The sequence below is a fragment of the Nanorana parkeri genome, unplaced genomic scaffold (assembly GCF_000935625.1).
Source record: "Nanorana parkeri isolate BGI_ZX_2015 unplaced genomic scaffold, ASM93562v1 scaffold573, whole genome shotgun sequence".
NCBI classification, from domain to species: domain Eukaryota; kingdom Metazoa; phylum Chordata; class Amphibia; order Anura; family Dicroglossidae; genus Nanorana; species Nanorana parkeri.
The window spans coordinates 825,020-843,783 of record NW_017306841.1 but is presented as its reverse complement, the minus strand read 5'-3'; the positions used below and the strand labels follow the sequence as shown (position 1 = coordinate 843,783).

At 40.0% G+C, this 18,764-nt stretch overlaps 1 protein-coding gene across 1 annotated transcript; it reads right to left on the bottom strand.

Annotated features, from left to right (window-relative positions):
• Positions 1-5,232: 5,232 nt before the first annotated feature.
• LOC108791770 (L-amino-acid oxidase-like) lies at positions 5,233-17,007 on the bottom strand. Its single transcript, XM_018562340.1, has 7 exons — positions 16,995-17,007; positions 13,528-13,751; positions 9,961-10,070; positions 9,507-9,718; positions 8,356-8,417; positions 7,100-7,233; positions 5,233-6,016 (listed from the first exon to the last, which is right to left on the bottom strand). The coding sequence occupies exons 1-7, from the start codon at positions 17,005-17,007 to the stop codon at positions 5,233-5,235; spliced, it is 1,539 nt and encodes a 512-aa protein (XP_018417842.1).
• Between the last annotated feature and the right edge of the window lie 1,757 nt (positions 17,008-18,764).

Here is an 18,764-nt window from a genome sequence, read left to right as displayed (position 1 = left end):
ATTTGGGTACTCTGATAATAGCCTGGCAGGGAAGATTTCTTCGTCCACACACTTTAGTGTGGATGGGGAATTAAGTGATTGGGCTGAACTAGAAAAAGCTTGACCTTTATATCAGATTTACTATAGATTGCCGACCCAGTCTTTTGTTTGTTCTTACTATGCTTTGCTTACTAGTACTTTGTTTCTATGACCCATTATTTCCTCTTGGTCCTAAGAGCATGCTGTTTGTGTTTTATTCTTCAGGCATCTGACATGATACATTGTGGTGTTTGTTACATTGCAAATGCTTGTGTGCTGCTTCATTGTAAGCTACATCTAAAAGAGATGGGGAGGTGTTCCGAAATGTCAAGTGTATTACGCATTCTGCTGTTTAATCAAATCCTATTAAGCTCTTTTAATCACACAATTTCTTTTGTTGCGTGCTCCTGAATATACTACATGACTAGCCTGAGAAACGGCACACAGCAGAAGGTATGTAGGAGATGAGCTGTACCTATTACATGGCTATCTTGTTATCTTGGTTGAAAGAGGTACATGCTCTAAAAGCTCAACTATAGAAAAAAGAAATCAGGTAAAAATGAAATAAAAGATATTGCAATGGCAGAGCCCTGCCATGATTATATATATATATATATATATACATATTGTAACAAGGACACTCCACTGTAGCCAGGAAATGCAAGTAAAACAAAGCTTTATTAAGGGCAAACACAAAAAGTCTGTTTTCATCCACAGGGTAGACTTCCCCTGTTGCACAAGACTGCTTCCAGCAGCAACATAAAGGACTGTCTTTTACTCACATCATGGCCAACATTTCACGTACTTCTTATAATAATCAGCCTTCTTCAGCATATACATTCCTTAGTAGCATATGCAGTCCTTAGTAGCTTTCCTCAGCTCCAAGACTCTCAGCCCACCTCTGTGTGATACTCACAATGCTCTCCCAGCAGTGGATCACGGACTCTCTAAGCGATGTCCAACAGGTCCATTGGGTCACCGACCTTCCTGTCCTCTCCCCTAGTGGGAACTCACACTGCTCTCCCAGCCTCCCCCGGCTGTTTTGATGGAGAAATCTGGTCATTCAGTATATTGTGGTGGTCAGCTGTCCTAATTTTTTGGGTTACATAGCGTTGCTGAACCTAGATTAATTATGCAATGGAATGCTCCTCTCTATTTGCTTATCTAAATCAATGTGGTGACTTTTTTTGGCCATGGAAGTGCATATACTGTATATTTATTGATTTATTCTTTTATTTTTGCACTTTTTTTTTCAACATTTCTTTTATTTTTATGGGCCATAGAGGTTCTGCATCAATAGATCACTTCTAATTACTGTTTATCACTTCTAACAGTCAGCCAGCATTAGATCTCTATAACAGTCATCTACCTATGCCAGGAGAGACTGGACATCACTGCAGCAGCTCTGCCTGAGCCTCTGTACTAGGAGCAAGTGCTGTGACTTCATTCATGGTGTCAAACCCCTTTCAGGTCTTGCAATGATTTCTAAAGTGACTCCTAGGGAGCACTGTGTAGCAAGACCAGAAGCCCAGGAGTTTATTGGCTGACTTCCTGGGCTCAGTGCTGGACCATGGCTGTCACTTACAGCCAGTGGTTCCAACATCAGTACCAGTAGGGGGCCCACAGGAGCCTCTGAGTCCGGGTACCATTTTAAAGCAGCACTGGGACAAACATCCGCGGTCCCTGTGCCCTTATAAAAACAGGACCCAGCACTGAAGTGGTTAAGAAATATGTTTGCTGTTTGACAAACGTAGCAAAGTCACATCAGGCCCCTTGCTGTGTAACATGGCTTTGATTATCAGCAAAGCCATGTGATCATGATCAATGAGTGTTGATGCGCATGATAATGTGTGTTGGCAGTCAATACAAAGCACATTTGAACATCCGTTAAAAATGTGTGACACCACACACCTTAACGCATGCTTTGAGATGCATTTTAATGCCTTTTAATTGATTTCAATGGAAAATACATCGGGGGGGAAAATGCATAGGTACTTTGAATCCAGGCTCAATGTGCACCAAGAAATAAGTATTTAAAAAAAGGAAGGAATGAGAAGTTTAAAAAACAGCAAAAAAAATTGAGGAGTCTAAAAAAAAAAAAAAAAGGAAAAAATGTAATACGCTCTTTGTCCTTTTCTGTGCTTTTTTTCCTAATCCTTTTGCTCCTTATTTTTTTTTAGAAAGAAAAAATAGGAAAAATAGTAGCCATAAAACATGTAAAAAGACAGTATACACAAATGCATTCATGGTTGTTTTTCTGATTTATGTGTATTTTATTGTCATATGTTAAAATAACATCACAGGACAATACAATACACAATAAAAATAAGGCAACAAAAACAAACTTGTGTAGTATATCTTTAAAAATATGATACTTTTTTTAGCCTTTGTTTCTGTAGAAAACTGTCAAATGGCAGCAAAATACACCATAAAGGAACTAAAAACACACAAAAATTACAATCCTCAGGCACCACCTAAAGCCCATTGCACCCATAAAAAGCAATCACTATTATCGCCTCCCCCAATTAAAATCCACCAAAATAGTGAATATGGGTGAAATGTCCAAACTTTTGCTGACATTTCACTTTAACTTTTTCGTAACCCCTAATAATAAAAAATATTGTAACAATAAATAAATAGCACACTATATATTTATATATATCTCATGCAACTGCAATGTGTTGGAGTGCTCTCTGGAAATGTAGTGTTTATATAGGGCGATCCTATATACAAGTCAGCAAGTGTCGAGGGTGATCACATGTACAAGTCATCATTTCTCATTAAATTTGACTGGTTATGGTTTTTGTGGAATAATTTCCTTATCACCTGCTACTGAATAGGAGAATATGAGAAAGGAAACGGCAAATGTCTGTGAGTAGCCCCAAATCAGATAACAGGTTTATTTTGATACATGTGTATGGGGAAGCAACCTCTGTGGAATCTTGCAGGGTCAGTTTTCAGGGATAGTCATTTCTAATGTATAGTGCGTACAGTGAAGCCTGTGACGTAGTGTGGGAGAGACTTGAGCTCAGCGCATTTGTTGTGGCTGATCCGGTAGAGTTCCTGCTGGCATTACCATATTACTTTGTGAAGAACTTGGATATTCTGTGTCTTTATGTGAGTAGATAGTAAGAACTGCTGTGTTTATATTTTATGGGGAGCATTATTGTCTGCACCCTTTTTTATTTTGAATTTATTTAAAATATTATTGGGATCCTTGAAGTACTCACAAAGACGGATTCGAGAACTTCCATATGTGTTTTTTTAGGCTAATATAGTATAAGGGGGGACAGTGCGATTAGACCTTGTCTGATGGTCTGTCCACGTGGTGGTAATAAGACAGCGGAGGAGCAAAGACTGAATCACATGTGTATGAATTTTCAAATGACCATTTGGATGGTTTCACTCATATGAGCCCTTATGAGCTTCATTTTTTATTTCACATTGTAACTGGGAATGTAATTGTTTATCGTTTATTGATTTTTCGCTGTTTAATTACTTAAGTGCAATTTAGAGTCACTTAGCACATAGTTTGCTGAACACAAACTTTGCTGTTAATTAACCTCCTTTAATAGCGAAACAAATGGCAATTGCACTCATCAATTCATAACTAGCTCTAAAGCAAGGTGCACATGGAAGGGTGGGAGGGTAGATGTCTAGAAGGAAATTAAGTTGTCATTTTAGGTCAATCCTCTTTTGCCTTTGGGCTGTTTGCCTACTAGTGCCTGTGCAGGACATATTGATTGTCATTATAAAGAATACCTGGTAAAAGTCACGCATCATTCTTACCAACTAACTAGTCAGCAATAAGAAGCAATATAAACATGTTATATAAGGGGGTGCAGCAGTATACTGTATACATTGTCTTAGTTACATTAAGCCGTGTAGCGAGGAGCTTACCAAGAGCAGATTTAGTCAAGGTAAAGTGGATATTGGGTGAGGGCTACAAAACAAGATTGCTATCTTTCTGGGTGGTGACTGGTGTGGATGCTATATTGATTGAAAGAAAAAAACAAAGTAACTGTGATTGGTTACACAACCTTTGAAAAATGATGCAGCATCTTACTGTAAGGCTGTATAATTCACCAATATGAAGAGCATAACTGCACGTTACACAATATAGAAAGACTTTACTTATACCTACCTTCACATTCCTTTTTAAAGATTACTACTCCGATTACTACTCCTGGTGGGGCTGATGCAAGTCTTAAACTGTCATAATTGTGCATGAATATGTATTATTTCTCCCCTGTTTTAGTTTTATTTAAATTGCTTGCATCTAGAAGTGTGTGAGGTGACAATGGACATAGCAGCAACGATCAGACTTCAGGTGACCTCTGACCTTCTGAATCAAGTTTCTAGCTGCAAACAAATTAAGTAACTTTTTTAAGGGGGCAGATATAAAATGTTGATGTGTGCACCTTCACAAGTATAAATGTTTAGAAATATTCTTATAATTCTAACATACACTGAGTGGCAGTTTGAAGGCAAATTAGCTATAATTAGTTATAATTTCGCGCTGAAGTTGCTAGAGGGCCAGATCATTATAAATAGGGAAGCAGGTTGTTTACCACGACAGTAGAAGTGATTTTTTTCTGAAGATACGGGGAAACAACGCGATTTAACAGCCTGTGAACGTGGGATGATTGTTGGCGCTCGGAGCCATGGAGCGAGTATCAGCAAAACAGCACAATTTGTTAAATGTTCAAGAGGGGCTCATTGTTAAAGTGTTTAAAGACTGGACTGTCAGCTGAAAATCTGGGTGTGAATGTGCGAATTGTGGCCGTCAGCGACTAGTCAATGTTATGGCAGAACGGAGAGTGGCAAGACTGGTACAAGACAACAGAAGGGCAACAGTGCAGTGTCAGATTCCTCGCATCACCTTTCAACATCTCGTGGAGTCACGAGGCGGCCCAAAGAAGTCATCTCGTGGAGTCATCTCGTGGCCCAACGAAGTACTGATGGGTGGTCATAATAATCTGGCCACTCAGTGTGTGTCCAGCCAAGGCTGGTTCTCTTGAAGATAACATCTTTAAACATTCCTTAGTGCACTTGGCCTAAATGAATACACAGATATCTAGTTATAAAGAATGATGATTTTATTTATCTGTCACCAAGATATTTATTTTTGAATATTTAAAGTACTCTGCTTGATTTAGAATATATACTTCCATAAATGATGAATAATGACATGCATACACATATGCAGTTAAATTATCTGTGGAGAAACGTGTTGGCGTCTTCGTGAACAGATTTTGCAGCCTTCAGGCCGCTTTTGATAGCTGTGTCAATCCAACCATGAGGAGCTGACATGTGTTCCCCACCAAAATATATTCTGCCTTCAGGTTGAGACAGGTGCTCATACAGGTGAGTATACTGGTACGGGATGAAATCAGCGAATGCTCCCATAGAATATCGATCCAAACTCCACTTCTTTACCACGACATTAGGGCAGAGGCGTCGGAGCTCCTCCTCTGGTCTCCTGTGGATGGCAGCCAAGTCTTCAAAAATGACATCAGCGCACTCTTCATCACTGAGGGCAAGGAAGAAGTCTGACTCATCCGTTAAAGTGTATGATGCAAGGAGAACACCTCTTCCTCCGGTAAAATTGTGACTTGGGTAATAGATATAACGCGATGGGCGATCGGTAATACTTCTCCCGCCGACTATACCATCCTTCTCCCAGAAGCTCTCAGTGCAGCTCAGTAAGATTTTTGTTGCACTTGCATAGTGAACATAACTGATTGCAACATTTTTGTCACTGCTCAGAGGAGGACTGAACTTAATATGTTTGGTTGCCTTCGCAGTAGATGTTATGATGACGTAGTCTGCGGTTATGCTGGTGGGAGGGGTGGACTTATCTTTACGGTACTGGACAATCACCGATTTTCCACTCCTTGTGACTTTAACTACAGGAGAATTCAATCTGATCACGTTACCCAAACCTTTAGCAAGGGCCAAGGGCAATTGATCGAAACCTCCAGTGATCTCATCCAACCTGGTGAAATAGAATATTTATCAATAAGGTCATATTTATCTGCAAGTCTTTGAATTACAATAATGTAGCAATTTAACGTGTGACTCTAGCCAAAAAAATTTTGGGGGGGATACAACCCCTATACATTTTTAACTGAAATAAAGTGATGGAAAATCCTACATATTACAGGCGTCACCAGAACAGGAGGTATGGGGACATGTTCCAATGAGGAAACTTGTTCCAGTGACAACTGTCTAAGAGGGGATTCCTTATCACTTTGCAAAGTTTCCCTCTTACTTCCTGTAACTTCCTGGACGTAAGTAGTCACAGCTCCAAGCTTGCTCCCATTAAGGACTACAATCTCAATACAAATCAGTAAACTAAACAAGCCATTGTAGTCCATTATGGGAGTGAGCTTGGAACGGTGGCTACTTTACTACACACACAGGGACCATGGGGAACAAAAGTAGCCACTCTCCAGAAGGAAGGACAGTGTCAGCACCAATTCAGAGATGATTTGAGGATCTACAGCCGAGTGATACACAAATAAGATACATTTTTGTTAATAGATAAGGTACTTGAATTTTTTTTAAAGATTTAACTCCTGAGTTTAGTGTTACTTTAAATACAGTAACCATTGGCAATCAATCAGAATTTGCTTTGCAGAAGCCACGCCATTACAATATGCATTATGGTTGATTGCTATGGGTTAGTGCCCTTAAAGTACAATAGCCACCCCTGTGTGCTGCTATACACAAGTTTGCCTCTTTGATATTACCTACAGCAAGGCCAACCAGCTTGAAACATGACAGAGGGTAATGTCAGTAGGTGTTGCCCCAAGTTCCATTTACTAGCACTTCACTTAAAGTCTCTTTTATTTTCATTTGGAGTTTACTTGATAGATTTTAACTCTATATTTGTAGTGCTTGTAAACAGTATAGCACTTTGTATCCTTTTTCTTTTTTAGAGCTGGTAGTAGACAATCCAATTTCATATTGTGACCTCAGTTTTGGTGGTGCCTTTAGCCTTTGCTATTTGTACATATTTTTATAAGAGGAAATATGAGAAATATTAGGCATGTATGCATCTTATTTTTAACTTTACCTTGGGGTTTTAAAAACATACGTATCCAGAATTGCTTCCATAAATGAGACATAGGGCTGACTATTAGTATTCATGAAGTATCCAAGCATATTGATAGCACCAGCGCTCAAATGTCCTTCATCAAACAGGACGGACTATTTCAGAGAGAAATAAGAACATGGTATGAAAATTTTACTAGGATGATAACTTGCCTTGTTTACCATGTAAAAAATAATTACTGGATATTGCAACCAAGCCGACAGCCCTTGTGTAAGTTTGACAAAGCCCTGCCCAATTCTTATCTCAGTTGACGGTTGTTTATATGGCTCAGCGGCAGGGAGGTCCAACGATGACAGATTAATAGGCTCTTGTCTCCGTGTTGGAGATATACCTAATAGTTATATGTTTGATTTATGTCGACACCCCCATGGGGGCGGTGGCCCTGACGGATGCCATTTTGCTGATTGTTTGTAACAATCTATCCTCTCAGTTGACAGTTGCAGACATGCAAATGTGTAAAGCAAAATACACATCTAGAGAAATACCTGTGCTCGGTCAATTTCTATTTTTGCTCTCAACACTGCTGACCTTATGCAGGGACATTCTGCTCCCAACAGTTGGTGATCTCCAGTGATTACATGAGTGTAGTGCAGCAGAGAATTGGCCTTTACAATATGGCACCTGCTCTTGACGCATTAAAAAAATCAGGTGTGTGTCGCAGATGCCTTTCTTGTACTTAGCCCTTCCCTGTAATTTGTGGTAATTTGTGTGCAAGACACTTACAGGAGCACATCCCTGCCACCAATGCAGAAGAAAATGAGGAAGAAGAGTCGGTCTGCACAGCTACTTGCCTCAGAATATCAGCAGAAATCACAAGATACCTTGACACGCATTGTGCCAAAGATACATAATCATAAAGCTTATGGCAAGTACCTGTCAGTACAATATTGTGTTACTCATTTTGGTTTTAGTGAAGATGCAGACAGGCTGAATGTAAACAATGCAAATATTCACATTGGCCTGTGACTGTGATAAAAGCAGTCAAAGCACAGTGAAAGGAAATTCAAGAAGTTACATATTGTATGTAAATTTTCTGGGTATCCCTGGTTACAATATAGGAGCAAATGTATTTACAAAAGTAAAGATACTCTTTCAAAGGTCAGCACAATACAAGTGGTGATGTCACAGAACATACATGCAAACATTAAACCTTAACACTGACTGCAAACTAACATTTCCATTGCAAGTAGGCTAATGTCATGGCCTAATTATGTTACCTGCAGAGAAGCTCTGTCAAACTGGTCCAAGATTCCAGCACAGTTTTCTCCAATATTTGTTTCTACAAACTAAAAAAAGAAAATGTGAGAAGTTACAATGGAGACTAGATTTGCATTGGCTTTGTCTCTGTATTTGTATGCTGTTTTTCCTCCTAGTCATGACTCCCATCTGCTTTTGTCTGCATGCAATGCATTCTGGCACTCTGACTCTTCCTGTCTCATGTGGGCCTTTATTTGTTTAGCCAGGCGTATATTGGAAGTTGTACTTTTGCACAAGTCTGTCTTGATAAATAAATTATACTGAATTATACTACCAACCTCTGTATAATTATACTGCCGCCCTGGGTTCAGTAATTCTGGTGAATAGTAGATGTTTTTAGTCCCTGCACCCCACTAAGAGCCACTTACCACTAGCTAGCAATGCGGTATATGGTTATCTGACTGGTCAAATCCTACACCTGCTCTCATATTCTTTTCCTGCTCGTTCCTTGATTTACACCAGTGGTTCTCAACCTGAGTAACCTCAGGACCCACATTTGTCCTTGGTCCTTAGATCGTGACTCAAGTCTAACTGCAATGGAACGCACGGCGTTGCGGTTCCGCGCGTTCCGGTGTGGGTGATTGAGCTGTGGGTGGGAGGTGCCTTTGGGGTGCCATTCAAATAAATGACAACACAATGCACCTCCGACACCAGAAAGCATAGTAGTAGATAGATTACATGGTACAGTGCGTTAATCGCACAGGACTGTTCGATTAACAGGGCTGTTGACTGCATGCAGTGCATGCTGGCACTCTGACTCTTCCTGTCGCATGTGGGCCTTCAATTGTCTAGGTAGGCGTATATTGGGAGTGGTACTTTTGCAAAAGTCTATCTATACCTTCAGTAACTCTGGTAAGGAGCGGGTGTTTCTGGTACATGCACCCCACTTAGAACCACTTACCACTAGCTGGCAATGCAGTATACTGATATCTGACTGGTCTAACCTTACACCTCATCTCCTATTCTGTTCCTGCTCTGTGCTGGATTTACACAAAACTCCTGCCATCACGTGCCTTCACTCCAGGAGCCCCACAAAACCTCTAGATAGAGCCAGCAGCCCTCTGTTACCCATGACAATACCAATACTAAGGATAGTTCATATTTTGGGAACCAGTGGTTACCTTAAATGCAACTTCAGAATATAGGTCATCCATGGATTTTCCTTCTTCCTCAGGTCTCAATGTAAACCCAAACAGGTTTGGTTCCTTACTAACATGCTTCTGTAGTTGCCTTATGTTATTGAACATGTATATGCTGTCTTCATCAGATGATATGAAGGGGTTTGTCTTCAACCCATGCTGATGCACGTATTCCCGTACAATCCTATAAAAATAAAGAAATGCACGATTCACAAATTTCACATACTAAGGTTCACAAGGCTTTCTGGGAAAAAGTTGGACTCTCTGCACTTACTCATGGAGGATTATATAGTGTGGGCGTTAACATAAAAATCTGGATCCTCAATGAATTGGCAGCCTTAGTTTTGGATTTTCAGTAGGTACAAAGGTGAATTTTAGTGACTTATATGTAAAATATTTATAAATACAAAAGTCTTTTATAGTTACCTGTGAGACAGTGGAATACGCATGGGTCCAAGTTCTCCATACCAGCCCTCTGGGTCTCTATAGGTCAATACACGACCTCCTACTCGGTTACTGGCCTCCAGCACTGTCACCTGAGATATGAAGCATAGGATGAATATTTTCCTATAATGTTTCCACTAAAACCAATCTTATCCATTATTAATAAATCTGGAAAATTCTGGATAGAGTGAAAAAGGGCTAAATATCTTTTGGGTTTTTATTGCTACAGGTTTTCACCTTGAAGAGACTTACCCTACATTTGCCATCTCAACAAGAAATCCCCAACAGGGACAACAACAACAATAAAAATCTGACTGAAGTTCTAAACTTTTCATGCTCTATAAAAAAAAAACTAAACAAAAGGTTTAAATAGAGTTCTCTGTTAATGTGTAATTTTAGCTTTGGTTATGTTCTTCCAAAAGCATCCCCACCACGTCTATGGTGGCCCCTAGCAGTCCTTAGGATTACTGTTCTCTTTATGGGAATGAATGGGGCCATGGAGCGAATGTGCAGGATGAAGAGGACCCAGTGGAAATGCTATCAGAAATAGACGCTGTGTGGACAGAATCGCTGGAACAAGGATAAAATAAAGTGTCAGAACACGTGGGCTGCATCTGTGGTGGTGGGAGTATGACCTAAAGGATAAAATGTGCCAAAATGTATAGGTGTATTTTTATATGCAAGCACCGTGAGTACTTCAATATGACCTGGCAGCAGCACCTTACAGTCCCTGTATAGCAGAGTTCAGATTGGATGAGCAGATGGGAGAAGCAGCACAAAGAGCCAGTTAAGAGTGTGGTCATAGAGAAAACAGCAGAGTGACAGAGAGATAAACTCATCAATCTGATGCTTCTTCTTTCACTGTCCAGTCACGGGCTGGAGGAGGCACAAGACATGTAAGTACTACTTAACAGTAGCAGAAACAAATATAGATCTCCTGCCCTGGCAGTCAGGGCAGTGCTGTGTGGCAGAGCTATTTAAAATTCATGAGTGAATGGACAGAAATACAAATCCTTTTGGCAGGCACAGCTACCATATATGAATTTTATATCTGTGCATTTAGTTGTATGCTTAGCATTTAGATTTCTTTTTCCTGACACCCACATGGCAGCATATGAATGGGTATGGCTCCGCCCACGCCCAATCACAGGACCAGTTATACTATAAATTAAAGCACGCCTCCCAAGGCAGCCATCTTTTTTTCCTGTCTTCACTGCGCAAGCCGGTTAAGGTTAGCACTTGTTACAAGAATGGCTGCCTTGGGAGGCGTGCTTTAATTTATAGTATAACGGGTCCTGTGATTGGGCAGGGGGCAGAGCCATATCTATTCGTATGCTGCCATGTATTGGCACCAGAAAAGGAAAATTACAGATAGGTAAGTATACAATTTTCTGTTATATTGGATCCTGCCTCATTTTTATGTACTGTTACAGCTGCCAACCCTTTTTTTTATACCAGCTACCACTCCAGTTTAAGTTTCCAGTTTAAGTTTAATTGGTTACAGCTATCACACCACAACTAGTTATGCCATTTGGCTGCAGTAAATAATTTAGTAATAGCAATTCCAAGCAATACTTCATCATATAAGTCATCAAACCATATTCTTAGAATTATGTCCTAGAAGTATTCCAATACTGTATGTAACCTCTTTATATTTTGCTATATTTCTTTTCATACTTATGTATAGTACAAATAGATTGTAGTTATATGTATTTCTGGTAGTTGATATTTAAATCAAGTTTATTATGTAATCTTTTATAACATATAACAATAAAATATACCAAAAAAACTAAAAAAATGTGCCATATGGTAAATTGGAGGGTTTTTAGATAATTGTCAGACGTAAAGATGTTTTGGCTGCCTGGTCTGTTAAGCTTTAGGAAAGCTTTCCATCTTCCATTCCTCCTGCAGTCAATTTTTTAGCCAGTTTGGATTGCCAGGTCCAGCTATAGAGGATAATGGCTGCTTGAACTAAAAGAGACTGCTTTACCACACCATTTTCATAAAGATGGGTTTCTTGAATACTGACAAAGAAGTCTTTTACCCTCTGGTACCATAAATGGCATCCTACGTTATAGGACAGTATGGTGCTGAGAGCTCATAATGTTACCTGGCTTGCAGGTAATGTGCCGACCTGGCAAATTAGGCGGCCGAGAGGCCTAAGGCGACCGCCTAATTTGCCTAATTAGAGAGCCGCCTCTGAGTATGGCATGGGTCAGGTCAAAGGTGGAGCAGAAAACAATGATAACTCATCCTAAGCAGAATGGGCTAAGATGGATAAGGACCACCTGAACCACTTCAACTTTTATGTTATGTAATGTATGAATATAAAGGTTATTTTTACTGTTGGGATATGGAAGGTTTTGGGAGAATTAACCAGACCCTGGCCTCACTAAGTTTCTATTTACCTTTCCTAAGATAAATTGGGCATTCATTGCTGACCTGGGACAGATTAGGTACTTACATAGTTACATAGTATTTGAGGCTGAATAAAGACACAGGTCCACTAAGTTCAACCCTTTTGTGTGCAGGTGTGTTTTGTGCGTGCATGTGTATCTATTAGTCCCTGTGTGTTCTAGTCTTTAAGAGTACCTGTACCCCTGCATGTTATGGTCTTTGAGAAAAGTATCTAACATGGTTATTCACTAAAAGGTGAAGAGTTTGGAGAAGGCAGTAGAAGTGAACAATCTAGGACAACATAGCTGATTTGGAAAAATTCTCCAATTCAGCTCACTTTCCAGTTCAGCTATGTTGTCCTAGATTGTTCACTCCTCCTGCCTTCTCCAAACTCTTCACTCTGTTGTGAATTACACTTTACATGATTTTTGAATGATTCAATACTCTCTTCTGATACTACTGCTTGTGGAAGAGAGTTCCAAAATGTAAACACTCTAACTGAAAAGAAGCCCCTACGACCCTATGCCCCTTGTGTGTAAATCTTATCTTCACCAGTTTTAGGTGGTGGCCTCTAATCTTCTTTATGGAGTTTAGAGTAAAACATTTATTGCTGATCTTGCCATCGCCATCAAACATTTTGTACATCAAAATCATGTCCTCTTAATGGCCTCACTTCCAGGGTGACAGGTTTAAATTTAGCAACCTTGTCTCACAGCTTTGGCCCTCCAGCCCCTTTATTAGTTTTGTTGCCCTTTTCTGGACTCTCTCCAGCTCAAGTACATACAGATTTAAACACATACTCAAGATGAGGCCAAACCAGTGATCTATAAAGTGGCAAAATTATTGCTTTGTCTCTAGAGTACATTTCCTTTCTAATGCATGGCATGCTAAGGAAACCCCAACCCCACACCCCGGGACAAAGATAGCAAAAAAACTGACACGGGTTTTTACCTCTGTTCAAAGGGTTTTGGCCATTCCTACACTTTCAGGTTGAGGCCTTAACAGTGCTTAGTGGATTATCCAGGGTTGCCACACTTTATCACACATCACCAGGCTATAATTTGTTGATATATACTATAGTATATTGATACTTGGCTGATAGAATTTATAACCAACATCTATGAGTCACTTACAACAAATTTATCTACTTACTCTATGACCGGCATCCTGTAAAGTTTTGGCCGCTGATAATCCAGACATCCCAGCACCGACGATTACAATGTGTTTCCGGTGAGACTTTGCGACCGGAGGTAATCCACTTGTGGCAATATTTAGCAGCTGTTCATATTCTGGATCCTGAAGACATTCCTCCAACAAGTTCGAGCCTTTGGTGCTTTGACCGTATGCCCCAGTCCAAACCAACAAGCTGAGAAATACTGAGGGGAAAAGAAGATTACAAAGTAATGTGGTCTTTGTTACTATGAATGAAAATAAAAACATGAACATATTTAATTGAGACCCCCCACTATAGATTTTTTTTTGTTTCTTGGGCTAGGCTGATGAAGGCAACTTGCATGAGAAATTATACTTAGCTTCGAAGTCATGCTCACAAATATGAAGCTTCTATGAAATTTGCCTCCATTGACTGTGTGCAGCACAACTGTAAGGGGTCTGTCTATGACCAGCAAAATTGTGTGTACATTTGTTCTGTGCGAATTGACTAGTTGTTGTGAGAATGCTAAATCAAATTTTCTTAAGGCCATTTTCCCTTCTGGTTGAATGTTACATTGTATTGCGCTGAACAAACTGTTGGCCCTATATAAATCTTGTATAATAACAATAATCATAGGAAATGAAAACATCTTAGTAACAAGAGATACAATATAACAATTCTAGAGAGAACTGGAGAGAATTAGCAGATAAATGTAACCATTGCTACTAGAGGGATTCCATATCTGTTAGGGCCAATTCACACTGCATCTGTTGCGTTACGTGCCTTTTTTTTTAGATATGGTGTGAATGCACCTTTAATGATAAAAGGTGGAGCTATTTCTACTGTATAATGTAAGATGTCAGGAATTTATTCTCTGCAGGGACATGATCGAGAAGTGAGTGAGCGACGGTATGTGTTCGCTCTCTTCCCCATCTATTGAGCCAATGTGTGACAGTTTCATTGTCACACGTCGGCTCGAACTATGAGGTTGAGTGGGAATCACTCACCTCATAGTTTTCTTTTAATGATAGAAGGTGGAGCTATTTCTACTGTATAATGTGAGCTGTCAGGAATTTATTAGTCTGTAAAGTCTGTGGAATCTGCCAAACTTTGATCCATGAATAGCCTTGCTGGCACCACCTGGCTTCATAATAGTTAACTTTTCAATCAACTTTTGTTGAAGGGGTCGAGTGGAAATTTGTAGCTTGAATGATGATGGCAGCCAGTCAGCTGGTAACTGCAGCCAATCCCCTTCAATCAATTGTTTGGCAGGGGAGATTCCTCCATCCACGCTGTTTAGCATGTATGGCCAGCTCAACTAATATGATCATTGTTAAGACTAAAAGAACTAAATCGAGCCAGTCGACTGACCACCAGAATTGTGTATGAATGTCACTCCGTAGGCTGATCAGACTTTTATCTAAATTGCCATGAGAGCAGAGAGAATGACTTCCATCTAATTACCCCTTCCCACTTTAACAATATTAAAAACTACCATTGGTATGTACATTGAAGGATAGTTCTGCTAGATGTCCGGATCATGTTTCTAGTTATTTCCTGGTCAATTCCCCTGGAAGTCACAACAACCTATCATAGGAGGGATAAACCAGAGAGCTTATTGGGGCTCTCTGTAGTTCAAGCGCTGTTATTTATTTTTAGTCCTGATCCAGTTGTCAGTAGCACGTCGCCACCTTGAGACAACAAGACAAACCTTGCAATTAAAAGAGCTTTGCATACATTTTCATTCAGCAAAAAGACAAACCTGACTTTCCAGGGGAGGAACCCTCCCTGTATCAGCTGTGGAGTACGAGTAAAAACAAGTATTTCTAGCATAGGTGTGTGATACCTCATCCCTAAAATATAACTTTTTTCCTAGATTTGAATAGAGATTGAACCCCTGTTGGCTTTTTTGTTGATGAATGTATCCTTGTAGGAGAGATGCCCTTTAGTTCCTGTTGTGTCACTAGGACAGGAAATTAGTAAAATCTGTCCCTGACTGCAATCACTTCATTAGTCGAGTAGGGGAGATTTAAAACATATTTTAGGTGTTGGTTGTTCCCAGCTAAGAATTGGCTACATATTCATGACTTCAGTGTTTCAACAGATCTTCATTGTTCTGCAGAACATGCAACGACAGCCCCATCTGGGAACCTTCTGGCTCTCAGGTCATCAGTGTCTTTTGCTGGGAAGTATGTATGAGGAGTGTAGAAAAGGTCCATCTGATGCCTGCACCTGAATTTCCAGACATCTACAGACTTAGTCACCCCGTTTGCTACTTTGGCAGAGTTATGTTGTTGTCTGTAGCCCTTTCAGTGAGATTTCCTACCTTCTTTTTTTATCAACAGGACAGGAAGTTGGGGAAAATCTCTCCAAAGGGGGCATCAATAAAAACCTGATTTGGTTCTAACCCATCCCCACTCTACTGAGTCTGGGTACCATTTTAAAACAGCACTGGGACAAACAGCCACGGTCCCTGTGCCCTTATCAAAACAGGACCTCGGCACCCAAGCGGTTAAGAAATATGTTTGCTGTTTGACAAACGTAGCAAAGTCACATCAGGTCCCTTGTCCCCAAAGTCGGTGTTGATGTGTACCAAAAAAGCTGATCAATGTGTGTTGATGCGCATGATATTGTGTGTTGGCAGTCCATGCAAAGCACATTTGAACATGCGTTGAAAATGTGTGACACCACACACCTTAATACATGCCTTGAGATGCATTTAGATGCCTTTTAATTTATTTCAATTGGAAATGCATCAGGGGGAAAAATGCATAGGTCCTTTGAATCTAGCCTCAATGTGCACCCGGAAATAAGTAATTTTATAAAAGTATTAAAAAAAAGGAAGGAAAAAGAAATTTGAAAAACAGCAAAAAATTGAATAGTCTAAAAACAACGAAACACAAAATGAGGACAGAATGTAATACGTTCTCTGTCCTTTTCCCTATGGTTTTTTCCTAATCCTTTTGCTCCTTATTTTTTTAGAAAGAAAAAATAGGAAAAATACTAAACATGTAAAAAGACAGTATACACAAATGCATTCATGGTTTGTTTTTTTTAGATTTTTATGTATTTTATTGTTATATGTTAAAATACCATCACACGACAATAAAATACACACAAAGAAAATAAGGCAACAAAAACACATTTTTGTGTAGTATACTGTATCTTTCAAAATGTGATTACTTTTTTTTTTAGCCTTTTTTTCCTGTAGAAAACTGTCAAACGGCAGCAAAATATACCACAGAAGGGCAACACAAACACGAAAAATACAATCCTCAGGAACCACCTAAAGCCCATTGCTCCCATAAAAAGCAAAAACCATTATCGCCTACCCCAATGAAAATCCACCAAAATAGTGAATATGGGTGAAATGTCCAAACTTTTGCTGACATTTCACTTTAACTTTCCCGAAATCATTAATAATAAAAAATATTGTAACAATAAATAAATAGCACAAAACACTTACCAAACGTCTCCATGTCCTTCTTCTATATGTGCAGGACTGACACTGTACATTTGAACAGTGCTTTTATAACTAACCTAATAGGAGGAGCAACTCTCACATATTGTAGTGATTAAGCAACACAATGCTAATTTGATGATATATTTATATATATCTCATGCAACTGCAATGTGTTGGAGTGCTCTCTGGAAATGTAGTGTTTATATAGGGCGATCCTATATACAAGTCAGCAAGTGTCGATGGTGATCATATGTACAAGTCATCATTTCTCATTAAATTTGACTGGGTACGGTTTTCATTGAGCATTGGATCATTTCCTCAACCTGCTACTGAATAGGGGAATATGAGAAAGGAAGCAGCAAATGTCTGTGAGTAGCCCCAAATCAGATAAGAGGTTTATGGGTCAGTTTTAAGGGGTAGATTTTTCTGATGTAGCGGGCGTAGGGTGAAGCTTGCGACGTAGTGTGGCAGAAGACGTGAGCTCAGCGCATTGGTTGTGGCTGATGCGGTAGAGTTCTTGCCTGTATTACCATATTACTTTGTGAAAAGCTTGGATGTCCTGTGTTTTTATGTGAGTAGATAGTAAGAACTGCTGTATTTATATTTTATGGGGAGCATTATGGTCTGTACCCTTTTTTTTACATTTTGAATTGATTTAAAATATCATTGGGACGGATACGAGAACTTCCATAGGTGGATTCTTAGGAGGGTAGATCCCCACCTGACTAATATAGTATATGGGGGGACAGTGCGATTAGACCTTGTCTGATGGTCTGTCCACGTGGTGGTAATAAGACAGCGGAGGAGCAAAGACTGAATCACATGTGTATGAATTTTCAAATGACCGTTTGGATGGTTTCACTCATCTGAGCCCTTATGGGCTTGGTTTTTGATTTCACATTGTAACTGGGAATGTAATTGTTTATCGTTCAATGATTTTTCACTGTTTAATTGTTTAATGGGGTTGTAAAGCCTCCGTTTTTTTGCCTTTATCTACTGCTGGCAGGCAGTAGATATAGGCAAAAAGTTTTGGAAAAAAAAAACACGCTTTAACAGCGGTTTAAACTTACCTCATTATCGCTGCGCGCTCCCGCACTGAGAATCAGGAACTACTCGTGCGGCCGCAAAGGATCTTGGAAGAGGACAGATGAAAACATCAGGAAAGAAGAAGATCGGAATAAGAATTTAAGGTAAGTGCTAACATTAACATGGGGGGGGAGGGAATTTTTTTTTAAACTTTAATGTCACTTTAAGTGCAATTTATAGTCACTTAGCGCATAGTTTGCTGAACATAAACTTTGCTGTTTATTAAAGGGTTTCTAAACCCTCACGTTTTTTTGCATATATCTACTGCTAGCGAGCAGTAGATATATGCAAAAAGGAAAAAAAAAACGATTTAAAAGCGGTTTAAACTTACCCCTGTCTTCGCCGCGTGCTCCCGTTCGAAAATCCAAAAATGCTCGGGCAGTCGCAAAGCATCTTGGGTCTGGGCATGCGCAGTTCGGATTTTCGGCCGGGAGACAAGGAGAGACGCAAGGTAAGTCTATGGACGTGTGCATTCTCATGCAGACATCGTGGGACAGGAAGTGCCAGCAAGGACAGACAGTGGCGTAACAACCAGGGGGGCGGAGGGTCCGTTTGCCCCGGGTGCATAGATGGCGGGGGCGCCTGCTGCGAGCCGGGCCGACTGTCACCAGAACAAGGCAGCAGGCATCAGGCTCCGTTATGGCAGATTATGCGGCCGAGGCTCCAGCACGGCCGCATAACCTGACA

Bases quoted from the DNA above. Each gene is read 5' to 3' on its own strand.
- LOC108791770 (XM_018562340.1), bottom strand. The intron at 9,719-9,960 runs GTAACTATAAAA...TTATTTTTATAG, and splicing joins CGTATTCCACTGTCTCACAG to GATTGTACGGGAATACGTGC. The intron at 6,017-7,099 runs GTAAAGTTAAAA...CTATTTCACCAG, and splicing joins TATGTTTTTAAAACCCCAAG to GTTGGATGAGATCACTGGAG.